General features: G+C 36.5%; 1 protein-coding gene across 2 annotated transcripts in view; it reads left to right on the forward strand.

Moving 5' to 3' along the window:
- The window catches only part of TRIM36 (tripartite motif containing 36), a 41,864-nt gene extending 23,296 nt beyond the window's left edge, over nucleotides 1-18,568 (forward strand). For both annotated transcript variants that reach the window (XM_070935722.1, XM_070935723.1), the window contains exons 3-10: nucleotides 2,645-2,970; nucleotides 7,135-7,281; nucleotides 8,201-8,296; nucleotides 9,744-9,997; nucleotides 10,571-10,695; nucleotides 12,540-12,833; nucleotides 14,369-14,666; nucleotides 17,739-18,568. In XM_070935722.1, the coding sequence (XP_070791823.1) occupies nucleotides 2,645-2,970; nucleotides 7,135-7,281; nucleotides 8,201-8,296; nucleotides 9,744-9,997; nucleotides 10,571-10,695; nucleotides 12,540-12,833; nucleotides 14,369-14,666; nucleotides 17,739-18,105 (1,907 nt within the window). In that variant the 3' untranslated portion in view covers nucleotides 18,106-18,568. The remainder of the gene's footprint in view (nucleotides 1-2,644; nucleotides 2,971-7,134; nucleotides 7,282-8,200; nucleotides 8,297-9,743; nucleotides 9,998-10,570; nucleotides 10,696-12,539; nucleotides 12,834-14,368; nucleotides 14,667-17,738) is intronic.
- The last annotated feature ends 2,809 nt before the right edge of the window (nucleotides 18,569-21,377 follow it).

Genomic DNA, 21,377 nt, shown 5'->3' on the forward strand with positions numbered 1-21,377 from the left:
AAGTATGACTGTAACCAAAAAAATTTCCAGCGTGAGGGTAATAGATTTTAGATATTATTATTCTAATTAGACCTAATAATCTCTGTTCAAAAATTCTTATTCCCAAACTGTGATTTAGTTTCCAATTTTAGTTCCCAGTTCAATCTTTGTCTTTCTCTAATAATCTTAAAATATTATTTCAAAAGATAGGAAGGCCGTTGTTGCTATAGGAAGAGCATTGTTAGTGTCAAAATATGAATCCAGTTGACTTAATTTTGCGGAGTATTTTTTAAATACAGCCTATGAACTGATTCTTCTTATTTTTCATGTGATATGCTGGTGATACTGTTGATTCAGAACTCTACAATAAATTAAGGGGGTATTATCCCTTTTCTACTTTGTTGTGTGGTATTGTGAATTATTTGTGAATCCGTTAGAATATTGAATAAAATAATTTATCTCTCCCTGAGTAGTAGAAGCTCTATTACATACATTCAGTGATTGATAAAAGGACTTTCTGCCTTGCAACCACAGATTATAGTCTTGCAATATCATGTAGAAGCAGAAAAAGGCAGTTGGAAAATTTTCTTAGCCAGCTCTGTATTTGTATAGGTAGAAGAAAAAATAAGAGTATGTGTATTCTTAAATGTTGAGCTACTTCTGGTGCTATGCAAAGATGATGTTCATTGAAGGATATCTAGAACAATCTTAAATTTAATGCAGATTCATAGATGTCTTAAGAGTCTAGGTACCAAGTTCTTTAGTAGTTTAAAATTGAACTCAGTATCTTAACTGGAATATGAAAGGGACATACTGTGTTCAGCCCAGCTGAAATTTTCTGATCCTCTGGATATAAAGTATAATAGAAAACACAAAGACAAATTCAAATGTAAATAAATCTTGCCCAGACAAATAAAGATTTGCTACTACTACTACTACTAATGCCTGAAGTCTGTGATATCTGTGCAAATAAGGGTAAAATGCCATATACTACCTTAGTTTCAGCAAATATAGAGAATATGAAAAGGGATAGAACATCTTAAGTATCTTTATAACAATCATTATCATCATCACATCACATGTTTTCATTATTGTTACTTTTATTTGTAATTAAACTTGAAACAGTTCTAAGCATTTATGTTTTGGCTTCAGTGAAAATATTGGCCCTTATGGGCATTTCAAAAGCATGTTACTATCTAAACATTTCAAATCATACTATCTATACTTGACCACTACACTTTAATTTATACATTTTTACATATACATAAAATTACATTTTATTTTTCATATATGTTTAATCTCATTATTGAATAATAATGCCTTAAATTACTTCCCTGCTTAATTTGCCAGCCTAAGTTTGCTTCTGTAGCATTGCTTAACTGCATGTTGCATGCTATAGAGTATATCCTCCTGCTGTTTACATTTTAAAGACTTATATCAATTATTTAAATTTAAATAATTTAAATAACTCCGATCAACTCAATGGCACTTATTTCTCAGTATATCAGTAGTGGTTTGTGTTGTGAGTTAAATTTTTTTTAGAGCATACTGTATTTTAATTTTAAAAATGCATGTGTATTATGCTATTAGCATGTGTGACCTTTTTAGATTAAACCTGCTGTCCTAACAATTTTTTTAAAATAATCATGTGAAATTAGTAAATTAATTTATTAATTGAAATTAATAAATGCCATTGTAATGTAATTAAGAATGACCATTTCTCCATATATTTTAGAAATTCAAAAATTTCTTTTTGTGAAAAGAAGCTATAATTTATTTTACCTTTGCATTATAGTTTTCCAAAACAGTACAGATATTTTGGGAAAGTGGATCTGAAAAAGACTATCTATATGTAATATTTGAAAGTTGTCTAGATTTACTTAAACTCAGAGGGGGGATTTACTTTATTTTTGACATCAAAGGTGAGAAAAATCAGCTTTTCTTTCTATAGAAATTTGTCTAGGATTTGTATAGGATTTCATAAGTTATATTTTAAGGGCTGTTAATCTTGTAGCTCCAAAAGAATGTTACTAATATTGGAGCAAACATGCATATATTTGCATGTTTATGGGGAAAAAACTCGGTTGCATGAGGCATTTTTAATGACTAGTTAGTAATTGCTTGCAGTTTGAGAATGAAGTATAGTATTATTCCTTTGCTTCACAAGCTGATTTTTTTCTTTCCCTATTTCTGCTCCACAACAATAATGGGATCAGTTAAATACCTTATTAAAAACATTTGCAACAGCTTGGGTTGGGAAACCATAAACTGCAAAAGGCTATTGTGAGTTTCCAGATAAGGAAGGATCTGAACAAATCCTTCCAATTATACAATCTTTCTCATTTAAATTATACTATTTTCAATTATGGTTGTTACTATATTCTATATGTATGTATTCATTCTAACATTTTACTCATGGACTGTCCATTTATAAAGCATTTAATGTAATTTTCCATGTTGTTAAGATTACATAGTTCATTTGAGATGTTTAATAACAACTTGAAAAGTTGTTTAATAATAGTACTCTGTGGCACTAATTTAGTATCTGCCTATGATGTACATTATTTTTTTTTTAAATGCAATCCAGTGTTTTAGCATTTCTTCGTCTCTTGAAAAGATAAAACATGTTTTATTGCATTGTAATTAGATCCTACCATCTATGCAGGTTGGAAACGCAATTCATTGACTCCTAGGACAACTACCTTCCCTTGCCCAGGATGCCGGCATGATGTAGATCTTGGCGAACGTGGCATCAGTGGCCTATTTCGAAATGTCACCTTGGAAACTATTGTAGAACGGTACAGGCAGGCAGCGAGGGCAGCCACAGCTATTATGTGTGATCTATGTAAACCTCCAGCACAAGAATCCACAAAGAGCTGCATGGATTGTAGTGCAAGTTATTGCAACGAATGCTTCAAAATACACCATCCCTGGGGAACTTTAAAAGCCCAACATGAATATGTGGGACCAACCACCAATTTCAGACCTAAAGTAAGTGGTATTTTCTTTCAGTGTGCTTTTAATCACATAGAATTGAACATATATGCATCTGTTTAAAACCAACTGTTCATTAAATTTTGGTATGAAACAATTGCTGAGCTCTTATGGTGATAAGAGTATTATATTTATAGATGTCCTCCCAAATCTTAAACATTTTGTTAAGAAACCTAATGTTCCTAAAATGGAATTTGAGGTCTTACTGCTAGTTGTATTGGATTTTTTTCTTCCATTGTAAATCACCATTTTGTAGATGGATGAGCACATTTCCTTCCCACCCTCACCCCCCCCCAAAGATGATTGCCTCCCTTTAGTATTTGTTTTTCTAAGAACGTGTAGTGAAACTATATTTGGTATTCTTAGAAATGAAAATGAGATGTGCTATGTTTTGCTATTGGCCAAATATGTAGGAGAAGGAATGGCAGAACCTGGGGGCGGAGTGAAGAGAGGATCAGGCTAGAATGGTTAAGTAGCCACAAGTGAACTAAGTCCAACTCTCCCCCCTTGAGTGTAATTGGCTCTTATCTAACTCTAGCAAGGTATTGATCATTACTTGAAAAGATTCCTGTGCATAGATTTTAGCAATAAATCAGTTTATTTGAACTCCATGCCTGACAAAATTCTAGTTTTTTTTTTTTAAAAGGTAGAACAGGAAGTTGGATATTTGTTCACACATAAATATATCATAGGTACCATGTGTCCAGCCTTATTAGATCCATATCTTATTTCTATATTTTTAAAATAATCATGTAAAACTGCTGGAAAAGTAGTGCCTATGCAGAAAAATGCTCAAAATGTTGCCATCCCTGATTTACTGTTGATTTAAACTGTTTTTCAGAGAAATTGTAATAGACTTTGTTCAGTCTTTCATAAATAGATTATATTAGATAGCTAGAAAGAAGGAATCAGGTTTATTTTTTGGTAATGTGGTAAAAGCCATGCTTATAATTTTGAGAACACTCTTAAACACTGCTAAATGGGACAAAGATCACAGAACTGGGGAAAAGTTGTTATTTTGCAAAAACCAATTCATAAAAATGGTCTTGTGACCTCTAGCTGTAGCTCAGTTTATGCTACACATCACACAGTAGCAATTCTGACATCATGGTTGAAGTTTTCTGCTGTTCAGCAACTTGTTCAGAGTGAGGAACCTTTGCTTGATAGTAGGGTTTTTTAGGTCAGTTCTGTCCTCATTGTATGTTGTGAATAGATTGTTCTTCAGCATGAATCAGATTATAACATTTTGTGGAATAGCTGTGGATTCAGATGTTAATTGGCTTCAAGTCTCAAGTGAGCATGCCCTGTAGCATATAACAGAAAATTTCCTTTTCTGCTCAACATCTTTGTTTTGTAATGCTACCTCAAGACTACTATTTTACTTATAAAAATACTTATCTATTTGCCAATTTTAAATGATCTCCATGTTTCATAACTGTAAGTAAATGAAGATAATCCTGAGTCTAGGTGATTACTTCCTGATTCTTTTTTTAAATACATATTTTAATTCTTCAAGCAAAAAAAATATGAATTGGACTGATGATGATTATATTCTTAAGATTTGTCTATTGAAGCCTGATACTGAAATTTATTGTAAATAATGTATGAAATTGTGCAGTTTAGAAAATTAAATTAGGATGTTTAGTTTTCAGGGATTATTCCAAGTCTTCATTGTCGAAATTGTTATCTTTCCCCTCCTAGTTTCTAGTTTATAATTTGTTCATAGTTGCATCCATTTGCACTAGCTCTTGAACCAGTATTAAATCTTTCTCATTAGTCTAAATAGTATCTTGAATCAAATAATTAAATATCGGAGAGATTGTAGAGTTGCAAAAACAGTTGACATGCCCACCATTAGGGATAGTTATATAGTGAAAGCTCAGTTTAATAGAACCCCTTTTAACAAACTATAATGGACCAAAATAGTCTAGATGAACAGTAAAATTGAGATTAATATAAATAATCTTTGTTGCTATTTACAATATCTCTAACAAATCATGCACAAATTATGTAATTTGCATCAATTTACATCTTTATTATTCAAATGATGAAAATCACCAGGAGACATAATTTCTACGTTTTGCATAATTACGTAGTTATACAAATAACTTAAATTGCCCAAATGAAATAATTTGTGATTTAACAGACACCCCCCCCACCCCCGAGCAATGAGCACTCTTTCCCCCAATTGATCACTGTAGTTCAACAGTGCCTGGGTTTCTCAACCATATTATAAATTCAGTAATTTCCTCCCTGTTGCAAAATGCTTTTGTTAACATTGGAAAAACTTCTATTATGGCATGTCCTGCAGCAGAGGACTATAGCTTCAGCCTAATGAATATTGCAGTATCCCTGTAAGTGGAAGTGCCTTCCATTAATATAAAAAAACTTATTATTGTAAAAAACTGCCTTGGAAAGTTATTAAAGAATAAACGCATATGTAATATTTCAGGGAAGATGGTGATATTCTTGCTCTAATTCCAATTTTAATTAAATAGTTTCAGTAAGATGTAATTTTATAATCCTATTTAAGTGAACTTTAGGCTACTTTGATACTTTAGCCAAAATTATCGTATTTTCCATTAATTCTGAAATTTAGAAAAATATAGTACAGTATAATTGATGTAGTTAAGCTGGGGGAAAAAAGAAAGCTTTGATGCAAACAAATGGTTAAGGAATTTGTTTTCATTAACTTTAAAAGGTGAAAAAATGCAGGTAACTAGGCTTCTGGGTCTGAAAGAAAAAGTCCAATGATCTATTCTTAAGACAAAGTTTATTCAAAAGGCAGTAGAAGCAAATGAGATTGAAATTTTCCAAAATAACAAAATATACAATAAGGTCATGTATGTCGAAGTTGTATAGTTACATTAATACCAGGGGTAAAATGTTCCTGTTTTGGACCGGCTCGGGCGAGTAGGTAGCGATGATGGCCGGTGGTTCGGAGAACCGGTAGCAATGGCAGCTGGAGGCTCCACCCACCCACCCCATTCTCCGGAGTCAGGGAATGCACCATTCCCCGACTCTGGCCTTGCCGCGGAGCCGCTACCTACTCACCCTTCACCACGCGGTGTATCCTACTGCTCACCTTTCTCCTGTGGCTGGCTGTCAGGGAACGCAAGCAGCCGAAAGTTACCGGAGTTGCTCACTCTCCTTGAATGAGCCGCTCTGGTCCAAGCGCCGGCTGCGCAAGCGCACACTGTTTATTTAATTCATTCATCAGTGGTAGGTTGGGTGTGTGCTTGCGTAGCCAGCGTGTGGACCAGAGCGGCTCATTCAAGAAGGAGAGTGAGCGACTCTGGTAACTTTCGGCCGCTTGCCTTCCCTGACAGCCAGCCGCAGGAGAAAGATGAGCAGTAGGAGTCGGGGAATGGTGTATTCCCCGACTCCGGGGAATGGGGTGGGTGGGCGGAGCCGCGTGGCGAAGGGCGAGCAGGCAGCGGCTCCGCGGCAAGGATGGAGTCAGGGAATGGTGCATTCCCTGACTTCGGGGAATGGGGTGGGTGGGCGGAGCTGCGGGAGAAAGGTAAGGACACGCCAGCAGAATAGAAATTTAAAAAGTTTTCCTACTGGGTTCTGTGGGAGTGGCTTGATGGGAGGGGTCTTGTGACTGAGTGGGTGTGGCTGTGAGTGATATCAAGTTGACCATGCCCACTCAGTCACAGGACACCCCCCCACCAAGCCACACCCACAGAACCGGTAGGGAAAAATTTTAGATTTCACCCCTGATTAATACTATTTAAAAAGTCTCCATCCAGTGTTACAGAGACAGTTCCTCATGCAACTTTTTCCTCTGCAGTATGTCCCTAAAATCTCCAGACGGGATTAAGAGAATCTATTGGCTGGAGACCCAGATTCCAACATAAAATTGTTCAATATTGAACAAGAGAAAGTTTTGGGAGAAAATTTACCCTTCTTTGGAAAGTTGCAATGGATTTGTGGCATTCATTTTTAAACAATTTGATACAATGTAGCCCGAGTATAAATCCATTCATTTGTATATAAATACTATCTGATAAGAAAGGAAGAAAATAATTTTAATATCTTCATAAAGATGTATATGAAAAAATGTATATGAAAAACAAAAATGAAAATACTTCTGATTTTACTTCATCATTACACAGTTCTTGAAGTATATTTTATATTCTATTATTTTATTTTTAGATTTTGATGTGTCCGGAACATGAAATGGAAAAAGTAAATATGTACTGTGAAATATGCAGAAGACCTGTTTGTCACCTTTGCAAATTGGGTGGTACACATGCAAATCATCGAGTGACTACCATGAGCAGTGCCTACAAAACACTTAAGGTGTCTCCCCTCTTTATTTCTTGGCTGGTTTTGTGTTGCTTAGTGTTTCAAAGTGTAAAGTAGCTGCTTTGTTGAACTGATCCTGTGTTCAGTGTCATGACATTTTATAAAACCTAGGTAATTAAAGAGCATCCAGTCTGTTTTGATTCTGACTTATGCCACAATTTTGTGACCAGCTGGCTCAATAATTATCATCTTCCAAAGTGGTTATATCTGTAGAATATTAGAAATTTCCTCAGAAATAAAATTGTCTTTAACTTTGCTTAATTATCTGTGGTCCTAATCATGTTTTAACATTTAGGCACATTTGAGTATTTCCATCTATAATACAAGGTCATGGTCATGCAAAATGTTTAATATCCTTGAATACCTTATATTGACTCATGCCATCTGTTCAAATAGATAAATATTTGATGGGACAAGTAACATTTGAGATTAGCTCTTGGAAAAAAAAGAGAAAGCATATAATTTGATAATTGTAATATTGGCTTAAATTGTTTTGGTTCACTGCAGGTTTTAATTGACTTATTGTATACTATATTCTTTTAATAACCTTTTAAATTTGTAAGCAAACGAAGAAGCAATTAGAATTAGTGAAACAACAAATGTTTCCATATTAGTAAAAGAACATGGTTACCTTTTTTAATGCAGCTTTCAAATATTTGACATTGCTCCCTACATAGTTTATGCCAAGGCCCATCACATTTCTTTATTCTCATATCAGGCTTGAAGTATGTGCACTTTTAGTTAATTCTAAAACAATTGCTGGGCTGTAGTTTTAATAGATAATATAGAACATAGAAGTTTATTGAACCGAACTGTCAATCACAAAACAAAAAATATTAATGTTCCTTGTATTCACAAATGCAAAAATAGTACTTTACAATCATTTTTAACCATGCAGTATGATTTTTCATAGGAGAACCTTTCACAGGATATACACTACCTCATTAGTAAGGAGAGCCATGTGAAAAACCAAATTACAGAGCTTGGTCTTTTAGTGAAAGAAGCTGAGGTAAGAACTACTTATTTTTGCCATGGGCAAAAAAAAGGGCTACTTTATGGCTCTTTAATAGTACTAGTATTAATGTGAATTTCTACATAAACAATTTTATTCAAACTAAAACGTTTCTATGCATTATAATTTGACTAATTTATTTCAAGTTCTTGCATATTGCATTAAAAAAACCCAAAGAGCCTCATATTCTGCTTCGTGAATAGGTTATGTTGTATTAGAAAATTGTGCTACTACTGATCATTCAGTTACTGTACTTGTGACAGTTGACTATAAGTGTATTACTAGCTATTATGACCATCAAATAAAAAATATTTGGCTGCTGAGCAGCTAACATTTAATTTTAGAAAATCTGTTATTGAAAATTAGATTAATCATATTCTACAGCTTGATAATTATATAAAATATTCAGAAAATTATGCCACAATCAAGCAGCAACCAGAGCCAGTGCTAACCCATTTTACAATTTTGATCAAATTAGAAAAAAAGTACTATAGGAATGGAGAAAGTAGAGAGTCTCCCTCACCCTGTTTGGCAAGAAAGCATTCTCTCTGGGACAAACTGAGTAGCCTAACTACCCTCCCTCTCTTCACTTTTTATCTTGTCCAGAAAAGGAAGTGTTGTAGACTCCTTGTTCTTTGTTACTCTTTGGTCTTTGCCCCCATGAATGGCCCTGATTGGAAAAATATTTGCTAAATGCCTACATACTGAACAGGCATCTCTCACCCTTTCCTTCTGAAATAACTCTTGTTACGAAAAGGTAGTTTGTTTTAAATTGCTTTTGAGATTGTAAAATGCAAATATCCATAATTTATTATTCTGAAATGCAGTGAAAATATTTCAATTTTAAAGAGTTTTGAAAGGCTTCTATTATAAACGTGTTCTTTTAAAAAATAGTATTTTTCTATTTTTTCTAGCGGTTTTGTACTACTGTGACCTTGAAACCTAACATTTAATGTAGAGAAGTAATTTAGATGAAATGTTCCTTCATCCTAATATATTTGTCCTGATTGTTACAGATGTTCTAGTGTCTACATTTTTAAGAGCAATTCTTTGTTTACAACTGTGGTTTGCCATGGTTAGTTCCACATGTGTAAAGGGTTGGATTGTAAACTAAACTTCAGAATCATAAAGATGAACAATGCTATTTCAGTGTATCAAATACTTTAACTTATGTTCCTATAGAACAGAGGTGTCAAACTCATGTTGTCACATCGTCACATGATGTATCGCAACTTTTTCCCCCTTCGCTAAATTGGGGTTGGGGGTGGCCAGGGTGTGATGCATCTGGCCTGCAGGCCGCAACTTTGACAGACCTGTTATAGAAAGAATTCTGTTTTGTACATCACATTAATCTCACTTTTTTCCTTGAAATTGTTCTTGAAACTAATCAAAAACATGCGTAAAGTTAATATATTATCCTGCTTTAACTTAAAAAAAAATCCAGTGCAATGGTGAAAGAGCGAAGGAGGAAGCTTCTAATAACTTCGATAAGCTGCTTCATGTTTTGGAGGAAAGGAAAAACACTGCACTTAGAGCTATTGAAGCATCCAAAAATTTAAGAATGGACAAATTGCATTCTCAAATAGAAGAGTATCAAGGACTTCTAGAAAATAACGGCCTAGTGGGATATGCACAAGAAGTTCTCAAAGAAACAGACCCATCCTGTTTTGTTCAAACAGCAAAGCAGCTTCATGATAGGTATGTAATTTATTTCTTTTCAGAGTGGCTTGAATTGTGTGTAATCCTCTGCATGTCTCTTTCCCAATTTCCCAATGTCCTTTTAGTTGTACTTTTGCAAATCATTTCTCCAATAGTACCCACTGGTTTGAGATGCATGCAGTGCAAGAGTAACAGGTACAAAAATTAGAAACTTGTCTTATATAGTGTATAATATATACCTATAGGAGTACGTTCTGCTGATGCATGTTCTGCTTTGGACCCAAAGATATAATGCAAGATGAGATCCATTACGTTCCTATCTATTTTAATTAGTTTGCACAGGAGAATTTTTGTTGGATTACATTTTACCATCTTGAAAATTTTATTCAATTTATATGAGTTCAGCTGCTAGTGTTAATTTCATTATAATATAGGGATTTTCTTTAGTGAAATAATTATTTTTTATTAATTTGCAGTTAGAAGTAAAAAGTAAAGAATCATGTATTTTAGTATAGTTTATGAATGGTATCCATTCAATTTTTTTCTCATATTAAAGTATTAAAGGCAATTTGTTAGTGTGTGCATAATATTGGTATTTTTTTCTGTCTACAGAATTCAGAAAGCTACTGAATCTTTAAAGTGCTTCAGGCCTGCAGCTCAAGCTTCTTTTGAAGACTTTGTTCTTGACATAGAAAAGCAACAGGAAGCTCTTGAAAATATGTGTTTCCATTCAAATGGTAAGTTTAAAGGAAAAAACATTTAACCTAGGGTTCTGACAGGTTCTGCAGAACCGGTAGTGGAAATTTTGAGCAGTTCGGAGAACCGGCAAATATCACCTCTGGCTGGCCCCAGAGTGGGGTGGGAATGGAGATTTTGCAATATCTTTCCCCTAGGAGTGGGGAGGGAAAGGGGATTTTGCAGTATTCTTCCCCTGCCATGCCCACCAAGCCACACCACACCCACCAAGCCATGCCCACAGAACCGGTAGTAAAAAAAATTGGATTTCACCACTAATGTAACCTCTTCCACCTCAGAAAAGGAGCAAGAGAAACTGTATTTGTAAACATATGCTCTTGATATAGTATTCAATATTCTTCAAAAGTTGAACACACACTTGATCATCCTCAAATGGGAATTTCTTAGTATACTAAAAATCCTTATAGGAAGAGAAATTGGCCGATATCTTTAGTAACAAGATATTATTAACATTTCTAAGTATGAGTTCATATATATTATTTGAGCGGGTGTACAATAGAATGTGGCAATGGATAAGAGCAGAAAAATTGAAGAAAGAGACAGAGGGATTAATTCTGGCTGCACAACACCAAATCTTAAGAAAAATGCATACAAAACCAGAATTGAGAAGCAGCAACAGAGAGCAATTGCTGCCTCCCCAAAGAAACTGAAGAAATGGAGGGCTAACTAGTTAGCTGCTGCAGGAAAATTGTACAGGCTGACTACAAACAGTGGCATGGCAAAGCAGAAACAATGGTTCATTGGAATATCTGCAAGAAATACCACTTATCTGCAAGGAAACAAATCATCACCAAACAGACAAAATAATAAAAAATGAGGAAGCTAATGTGCTCTGGGGTTTTAGAATTCAAACAGACAAGAACCTGCCACAGACTTAACAATTGTTGATAAGAAAGATAGAAAAATCTGGATAGTGGATGTTGCAGTGTTTATTTATTTATCATAGAAGAGAAAGAATGGAGAAAATTTCAAATGCAAAGATCTGCAAACAGAAGTAGAATGACTGGCAAAAGTAAGCAAGGCTAGTATCAATAGTAATAGGCATCTTGGTGGGTACAGTCCCAAAAGATCTGGAACACCATTTGAATTGATAAAAATATCATCAGTCAATTGCAGTTTTACTTGGAACATCTTGTATCCCATGATGATATCTTCAACAGTATCAAATAAGAATGCCTATCTTAAAATGACAAATCCAGTCTAAACATCTGGCTTGACTGGGACCCATACAAAGATAATAAAATAGAAAATATAGTACCAAAACACTAATTTTAACATTGATTATGCGACAATCAATCTACAATGACGATCTGGAAGAGATATTTTCCAGTATTTTGGAAGAATGGGCAGGTTGATCCTCAGGTCAATGAAGAGAATATTCCACTGGAAGAGAATCCTACAGAAAATGCTTTCCCCTATTTGTTATGTCTCTTGGGTAATGGGATGATGGGGACCCATTGCAGGTGTTCTCTGGCCATCTATGTAGGCAGGCCAAATTTTTCTTTACCCCGGTGTAATGTTCGTTGTAAAAGAGAAGTTGATATGTTATGAGCAGCACTGTGGTTTGGTGAGGATAATATGTGTGGGTAAGTAACCTGTAAAAAGGTCCCTTGGTTCATTTTTGGTTGTCAAAAATGATGCTCACTCGAGAATTGACCACACCTAAATTTGGCTGGATAGGCTGGATGAAGACAACAACATTTGACTGAGATGATGTAAACATGTTTTAGCCGCCTTCTCTCCTTAATGTTATGAATATTTTTATATATAAATGTATTTTTCCTCTAGTATTTTTATATATTAACACCTTGTATGTTTAATACAGGGAATGATATACCAGAAATCAGTGAGGAACGGAGCAAAATGTATAACAAAGCATTGATCTGTTGGGATCATCCACAGAAAACAGGTTCAGCTGATACTTACATACTTGAATATCGCAAGCTTAATAAAGAAGAGGCTAATACAGCATGGCAAGAAATTGAAGTCTGCAGTAAGAGTGAAATAATTTCTGACCTAGACACAAACAGTACCTATGCCTTTAGGGTCAGAGGATATAAAGGATCTATCTGTAGCCCATGGAGCAGAGAACTTATCTTACATACACCACCAGCTCCAGGTACAATAAAAAATATACACATGATACTTTTGTCCCCGTTCTCTTGTTGCAATTAGTGAAACTGAAGAGTGTTAGGTATAAATTTAAACAATCATACTTAATAAGTCTACATAACAGAATTTAGATGATATCCATAGATTCTCATCAGTCTTTAAGTTGCTATAATGAAGTATAAGATACCATGATATATGACATTTTTAGTATCTTTGAATATAAAGTAATACTTGTTTTTAGAGAAAAAAGAATTCTATAGCAATTTGGATAAAAGCAGAAATTAAATAGTTTGACTACCTGGTATACTGTCCATTTTCTAATAATGCATCAGAAGAAACGTTGACAAAAATTATAACATATTCTTGAGATTCCTTAACAACAGCAGTTACTTTAAAATACTATTCAAAGTATATAGTCTGTCTGTCTGTCTGTCTCTATCATCTAACTATATCTATCTATCTAGCCCTCGAATTACAACTACAATTGGACCAGGATTGCCATTACGAAACAATGTAGTCATAAAGTGTAACATCACTGCATTGCTTAGTGACAGCAATCCAGGTAGTTAAGATGCACAAATAGTTAAGTAGGAAACACGAGAGGTAAGGAATGCAGGGGTGCTGCAAAGGGGTGAGGAAGGACTGACACAGGTTGCAATGATTTGGGAGAGGGGCGTTTGGTGCAACATGAATTCAGACAGCAAAAGATGATGCATGTGTGCAAGTTCAGTGAGGCTGGAGAAAGGGTATGAAGTGCCTGTGTAGGAAGTGCAAGGGAGATCAGGGAAAGTGAGTGTGAATGTAAATGTGTATGAGTGCAGGGAGGCCAGAAAAAGAGCATGGGGTATGTGTGCGATTGCAGGGAGATCAAGGAAAAGGGAAATGAGTGTGGTGGTACATGTGTGTGCATTGCCTGTGCATAGCAGGGAGATCATGGAAAGAGGGTGTAGAGCGTGTGTGATTTCAGGGAAGCTGTAGAAAGAAGATTTGGGGTGCATGTAGGTGTGGGGAGGCCATCTAAAAAGAGCAGAAGATATGTACAAATGGAGGGTGTGGTACATGCAAATGAAGAAAGGTGGAGGGGAGACTTTCCCTAGCAACTTGTGACTTTCTGCTGACTTTGCTTGGGGGAAGCCAGCAGGGAAGGACACAGATGATAATCATGTGACTGTGGGATGCTGGATCTAGTTGTAAGTGTGAACTGGTTGCCAGGTATTGGAATTTTGTTCATATGACCATGGGGACACTGCAACAGCCGGAACTTTAAGGACCAATTGTAAGACCCTTCAGCATTATCATAACTTCCCAAGGTCACTGAATGAATTGCTGTAACTCAAGACTTATCTGTATTCTTTAGAACTTTTTGTTGTTCCCTCTAACATTTTTCTGGATTTTATTTTGATTTTATTGTTTATACATGTTAAGCCTCCCAGAGTCATGGAATTGGGTAGCCTAGAAATTTTGGGAGAGAGAGGTTTATTATCCTCCTCTTTAGGATATTTTCTGAAGCTATAATTCTACTGACTGGTTATTCATTTTTAGTTTTCAGTTTTCTTTTGGATGACAAATGTGGCTACAATAGTGAACGTCTTCTGCTAAATGCAAGAAGAAATGTTGTGGAAAGCAGAGCTGGGTTTCCTCTGCTTTTGGAAGCTGAACGTATCCAACAAGGCTGTTACACTGCCCTGGACTACATTATTGGAGACACTGGTGTTGTGAAAGGAAAGCATTTCTGGGCTTTCCATGTGGAACCCTATTCATATCTTGTGAAAGTAGGAGTTGCATCTGATGTTAAGATCCAAGAATGGTTTCACAATTCTCGTGAACAAAGTAGCCCCAGGTAAAGTAATCACTTTCTATTGTTTTCATAGATTTTGTTTTAAGTTCTGCTGTTGTAATTTAATAGTTTAGCGTTTATCCATTAGGTCAAATACATTAATTGGACGTTAACATGGAAGATAATATTTTAGATAATGATCTGCATCTAAGAAATACGGAACCGTTTTTTCATGCCCAAGGGAATTTTAGTCTGTGTATGTCAAATGGATTCCAACATGCTTTCATTGAATTGAAAGTTCCAAAAGCAGCTTCGTGATCTTTTGATGGGAGAAGGCTGCCATATATATATATAAAAAGAATAACAACAAGAATAGCAACAATAATCCTTGAGTGGTACATCCAGGGTCTTAGCCATTACATATCATAATGTTAAGATACTTAAAACAGACATACTTAAGTATATGATTAACAAAATATGTAGATACTTTCCTCAAGTTAAGAGATTTATAATTTTATATAGGGTATGCACAAGTTAAATCCATTGTGACATGATTTTGAGAAATGTGACAATTGGAATATGGCGTTTACTTAGGATTTATTTATTTACCTACTTACTTATTAAATTTGTTTGCTGCCCATCTCGAGGCAACTCTATTAATAGGGTTTAATAATCTATTAATAATTAATAATAATTAGAATACTTCATGGAATGTAGAAAAGAAAGCATCTAGCTCAGGGGTGTCAAACTCAAGGCCTGGGGGCCGGATGTGGCCTGCGGGGTGCTTAGATCTGGCCCGGGGGGCTGCCCTGGAAACAGTGGAGGACCAGCCCGCAGTGCTTCTGCCAGTGAAAATGGAACTCAGGAGGGCTGAGCTCTGTTTTTGTTGGCAGAGGGTTGCAGGAGCCGGCGCAGCCAAAAACAGAGCTCCTGAGGGCCGCGTACGGCACTGTCAACTCCATTTTCACTGGCAGAGGATTGCAGGAGGCCATCACAGCCAAAAACAGAGTTTGGAAGCCTGTTTTTGCTGGCAGAGCACTTGGGCCACCAAAGGCGCCCCTGACACGAGTGACATTGAGCTGGCCATGCCCACCCTGGCCACGCCCATCCTGGCCCCCCAAGATCAAACACAACCCTGATGCGGCCCTCAATGAAGTTGAGTTTGATACCTCTGATCTAGCTGAAAGAAATGTAAATAGAACACTTCTAAAGCTGTATGTTAGAAGTGAGACATGAAATTTAAGTCATATAAAAGGCAATCTGAGAGCAAGCTAATCTAAGATAGAAAAAAATGTGGCTTTGTAAGAATTGTCCACTCTTGAAAAATCATGATACCCTCTCCTTTTATGTATTCCCTGGGCAACAGGTTCATCCAGTTGTGCTTAGATTACTGTATTTTTCGGTCTATAAAATGCACTTTCTCCCCCCCCCCCCCAGTGGGTGGAAATGTCTGTGCATCTTATAGAGCGAATGTGTCAAACCCCCGCACGCTGCAACGCTTCAGGCGAAATAAGAACTCGAACAGCAGCTTCTCAGTGTGTGAGTCGTTTAATTCTTCCAGCGTACAACGATACCGGTGGGTGATATTGGTGCAACATGCACAAAGTCGGCGTTGGGAGCGGCTGCCTCCCAACGCCTTTTAAATCCTCGCGCCACTGAAATAGACGCCCTTCCGGCTAGCGCGGCCACAGCGCATGCGCACAGGGCCATGGCTCCGTCTGTTGCTGAAGACCTACCTATCCGCCAGCCCACACACTTTAGTTGTTTTCAGCCTCTGTGCGCCCCATTTTTGGCCTCGGGATACCCCGTTTTCAGCCTTTGCACAGCCCATTTTTGGCCTGTTCCAGGCGGTGGGGATTGTTGCTGCTGCCTATCACCTTTGCCGCCAGCGATAGGCAGCAGCGGCAATAGGCGACGGCAATCCCCGCTACCTGGAACAGGCTGAAAATGGTATGCGCAAAGGCTGAAAACGGGATGCGCGGAGGCGGCAATAGGCAGTGGCGATCTCCGCAACCTGGAACAGTTGATTGGCGGTATTCTGGGAGGCCGATCCAACTGCCAATCAGCTGCTTGTGCTAAATTGGGCTGCGATAATGTGCTGAAGCTGACCAGGCTGTTTGCTGCAAGAACACTAGCCAGATGAATACTGATAGTTGCTGGGAGGCAGAGGTAGATTTTTTTCCTTGTTTTCCTCCCCAAAAGCTAGGTGCTTCTTATAGTGCAAAAAATATAGTATCTTAGTGTGTACTTTGATCTTGTGAAAAATTAGATCTAGAATCTGAAACTCACATACTAATGTTTTTTTATAATCTAAACCAGGGGTGCCCAACCCCTGGGCTGCTGACCAATACCGGTCCACAGCCTGTTGGAAATTGGACCATGCAAATGGCAGATAAGTGCACAAAGCTTATTCGTGCATGCACTGGACCTAGGTTGTCTGTGCGAAACCATCCTCCCTCCATCCCCCGCTACTGCCACTGGTCCATGGAGCCAGAAAGATTGAGAACCGTGATCTGAAAGAAGTCAGTTGAGGCAATTAAATGAAATGAGTCAGTTGCCAAGCATCTGAATTTTGATCACGTGACCATGGAGATATTACAAGAGTCGTAAGTGTGGAAAGCTGTCATAATTCACAGTTTCTGGGCTGTTATAACTTCAAATGGTCACTAAGTGAACTGTTGTAAATTGAGGGTTACTTGTATTAGACAGGGTAGATTAGGGGATTTGAAGTGCCATACAGACTGCTTTTATTCCTGCTGGCATACTGTAGTTGAGTTGAGCACTGGATGGGGGTGGATTGCTTCTTATTTCAGGATTCCACCCCCCCCCCCAAGAGGTTACACTGAAATAGTGTTGCAGCCAGATTGCGTCCTCAACATGACTGTATTGCAATTCATCTGGAAAGAGCATTTTGATCAGTTAAATGTTCTAATAAATTAGAATCCTTTCTAGGGTGTTTAATATTTAATAAAGCACACACAACTTACCTTTATCATTCTCTCCTACAAGTACATTGTGATGTTGTACAGTACAATATTTTTAAAGACAAAACCATATTGTGTGAACATTGTGCTGAAGTCTGAAAAATTCACTGAAAACCTGAGTATTGTGGCATGACTAGTATGTCTTTTTCAGATACGAACAAGACAGTGGTCATGACAGTGGGAGTGAAGACATCTTTGCTGAGTCCTTGCAGCCTTTCACATTAATAACCATAGGCATGAAAAAAATGTTTATTCCTAAGGCATCATCTGCTTCAGCTGCTCCCAAAGATTGTGTGAACAGAGTTCTTCCCATGCCATCAAACATTGGAATCTGCCTTGACTGTGACAAAGGCAACATTGGATTCTATGATGCAGATCGGATGAAGTGTCTTTATGAACGCCCAGTGGAATGCTCTGGTAAAATGTATCCAGCTTTTGCATTAATGGGGAGCTCAGGAATTCATCTAGAAGAAACAATTGCAGCGAAATACTTGCAATATCAGGATGAAGACATTTAATACCCAAGGACCCTTTAGCTTTGTGTCTTAATTACATCATAACTCCAAGTGCATCTGCTGCACCCCCTGCTTTCGAGTCTGTTTTTCTTTTGTTTTTTAATTGCAGAAAAAAAAACATCTCTACTAAATGTCTAGTGTCCAGAAAACTCTACCTGAAGACCTCTTTGAACTGTTTTTTTTTGTCTTATAGACCTTGGATACTCAGATTAGCACCCTCATTGCCTTTTATAAACTGGAAACCTGCCAGTCTGTTTAAGTTTAAATCCTTATTTCTGATATTGCCTCCATTTACATTCCATTTTTAAACAAATGGAAGTAGGCTCTTCTTTTTTGTAATTATAGATTTATTTACTTCAGAAGGAGCTAATTTTGACTATCCTGAGTGGTCAAGGGTGTCTCAGAAACTCTCTGCAACAGAGCAAAGTGCTTTGTGAATCCAAGCTATGAGCAAATTGGTAGCATTTAGGAGATGGATAATGAATCACAGTTACTGTATCTCACACAGATTTATTGTGATTCATATAATTGATTTTTAAAACTGGTGCAATTGCAACAGTGATTAAAAGCAGGTTCTTATGTGTGTTTTCAGTATTTTAGGTTATCTCCTATATGCTGTATTTAATATATGTTTAAATAAGTGCAATTTTTCATCAAACCTTGGTGTTAAAACCTCTGCATATGTGACATGTGGAGGGTGGGGGGATAAAATGCAGACACAATTTGGATTTTATATTTTTCTTTAAGAAAAGGTTTCGGCACATTTAATTCTTCATAAAATTAAGGCGGTCAGTGCATTTAGAATAAAAGCACTGATAAATTAAGTTTGAAACACTTTCACCTTAAGGTATCATCATCAATCTAAACTTCTTAGCTAAAAAGCAACCCATACAAAATTGTCTAAAGCTCCATATAATCTTCTTAAGTGTGTAAAAAAAATATTGCTTCATGTTTGTGAAGCTCTGCACTTCAGGTCATAGGGTTTTTAATTTGTTTTATATAAGTAGATGTGTGTAGTCCACTTTATGTGTTAAATACTGTTTCAAAAAATATCAACTATGCAGTAGTTACACAAGATCTGGTAAGCACTAGTTACTCTGAATCAAATAATAATAACCCAAAAGATTAATTTAAGCTTTTTTATTTATAATGTGATAATTATTTATTTACAGTGAAGTGATATTCTGCTTAATGTCAGTTTAATTAATGCCATCAATTTAATCTACCCAATGGATTTGAATGTTTTTTCTGCCTTTACGCACTCTACTCTTTGAATTAAAAATAATAATTTCTGCCAGGAAATAGAATGTTCAGGGTCTCCTGAATGCAAAAAGTGGTGCTTTTCTTTAGTTTAAGGGACCAGGAAAATACCTAGCCATGTGGTGAACAAAAATGGGGGTAGGGGGGAAGGAAAAATAAACCATTTTATTTTCTGCACTTTACATACAGACTAAGCTAAATCTTACGTGGATTACTCACAATATAGCTGCTATAACTAACAAAGTTGGTAACCACTCCGTAATGAGTGAACTCTAGGCAAAGGTACATCATGGAGATTGTTTTTTACAAAATAATTTTTGAAGCTTTAATAACAACCCATAAGCCTTGTTTTGAAGATATTGTGAAGTGGAAATGTAACATTTCTGAAAATTTTCTCAGTTTTTTTTTTCTAATAAAAATAACAAATAAAATGTCTGTTTCTTCTTATATTTCCACCTGGTTACTGTGTTACTGGTATGAGAAAATTGATGTGTTGTGAAGCAGGAATCCAGTTCAAAACTATGGTCATTTTATAAAATTAAAGTTTTGGTTAAATTATGTTTTGTTTTGCACTGGTATATAGTAAAATTAAATATTTATTCATTACAGCTTTATGGCTTTACACATTCTTGCATACATGATTAAACATTCACGTCGCATGCTGCAAGTTTGGCCATCCATAATTTGTGTCCCATCTTTTCAATTAATATCAATAGTGAAAAAATCAAGGACTTGCAGCTGCTAGTAAAAATTTTCTAATGAAGTTTGGGATTATTTTAACCCAAATTCTGCTTGCAAATCCTTGATAATGCAATACTGTAAGGTCTTCTGTGTATATAGTACTAATTGTAAATGATTCAGTACTTTAATTTATTTATGAATAAAAATTGTTTAGCTTTTTTATTTTTATTTTTTATTTTTCAGATTTCTATACCGCCCTTCTCCTTTCGGACTCAGGGCGGTGAACAGCCAAAATAAAACATTCGTACACAAAAGTTAAAATAGATTTAAAATAATTAAATAAAGTTTGGCCCATAATTTAAAACATTTCAATTAAAATCAATATCAAATTTTAAAACCAACCATAAAATCAGGACAGCCTGGCTAACTGAAAAAAATAGGTTTTAAGGGCCCGACGAAAAGTCCAGAGGTCTGGGATCACTCGTATCTCGGGGGGTAGATTGTTCCAGAGGGTAGGTGACACCACAGAGAAGGCTCTCCCCCTGGGAGTTGCCAGCCGACATTGTCTGGCCGACGGCACCCTGAGGAGGCCCTCTCTGTGGGAGGGAACTGGCCGGTGGGAGGCAATTGGTGGCAGAAGGCGGTCCCGTAAGTACCCTGGCCCTAAGCCATGGAGTTTTTAATTATACACTATAGAGTAGAATGGAATAGAATAGAACTTTATTGTCACTTTAAATGTACACTAAAAAGAATCCTGCGAATTTACGAGACAGATGGCATAAGGAACAAAGCTGTTATAGAATCTAGTAGTCCTGCTATAAATACATTGAAACCTCCTCCCAGTGGGGAACAACAGAAAGACCATGAAGTGGGTGTGTGGGATCTCTTAACAATGCTTCAAGCTCTAAGCACATAGCATTTATAAGCACTATCCTGACTAACAGAAAGCAAGTGTCCTATATTCTCAGCTGTCCTTACCATTCTTTCTATGGACCTATCTGAGGCATCACCAACCCAGTGATAGTTTATTGTTATGTGCCCTTAATTCTTCACCTCTACTTAGATGTATCTAAGCCCCTTTACCCTTATAGAGCAGATAATGACTGAAATTTCAGGGTAGCTTCTGTCATATATTCTGAATCACTCTTGCCATGAATGGGCTGTATGATGGTGGCCTCCATGATGCCCCCCTTATTTAGGATATGCCTACTATAATATCCTTTGGTTTTCTTTCTATCTGCTGCTAGAATAATATAACTTACTAAGCAAGCCTTTAACCCATTGTCTCTCATTCCAATTGGCTTTCAGTTGTTATAATTGCTGTGTTGCAATTA

This window comes from Pituophis catenifer, unplaced genomic scaffold (genome assembly GCF_029215685.1).
Source record: "Pituophis catenifer annectens isolate HBS135680 unplaced genomic scaffold, rPitCat1.0.hap2 SCAF_2, whole genome shotgun sequence".
Classification (NCBI taxonomy): domain Eukaryota; kingdom Metazoa; phylum Chordata; class Lepidosauria; order Squamata; family Colubridae; genus Pituophis; species Pituophis catenifer.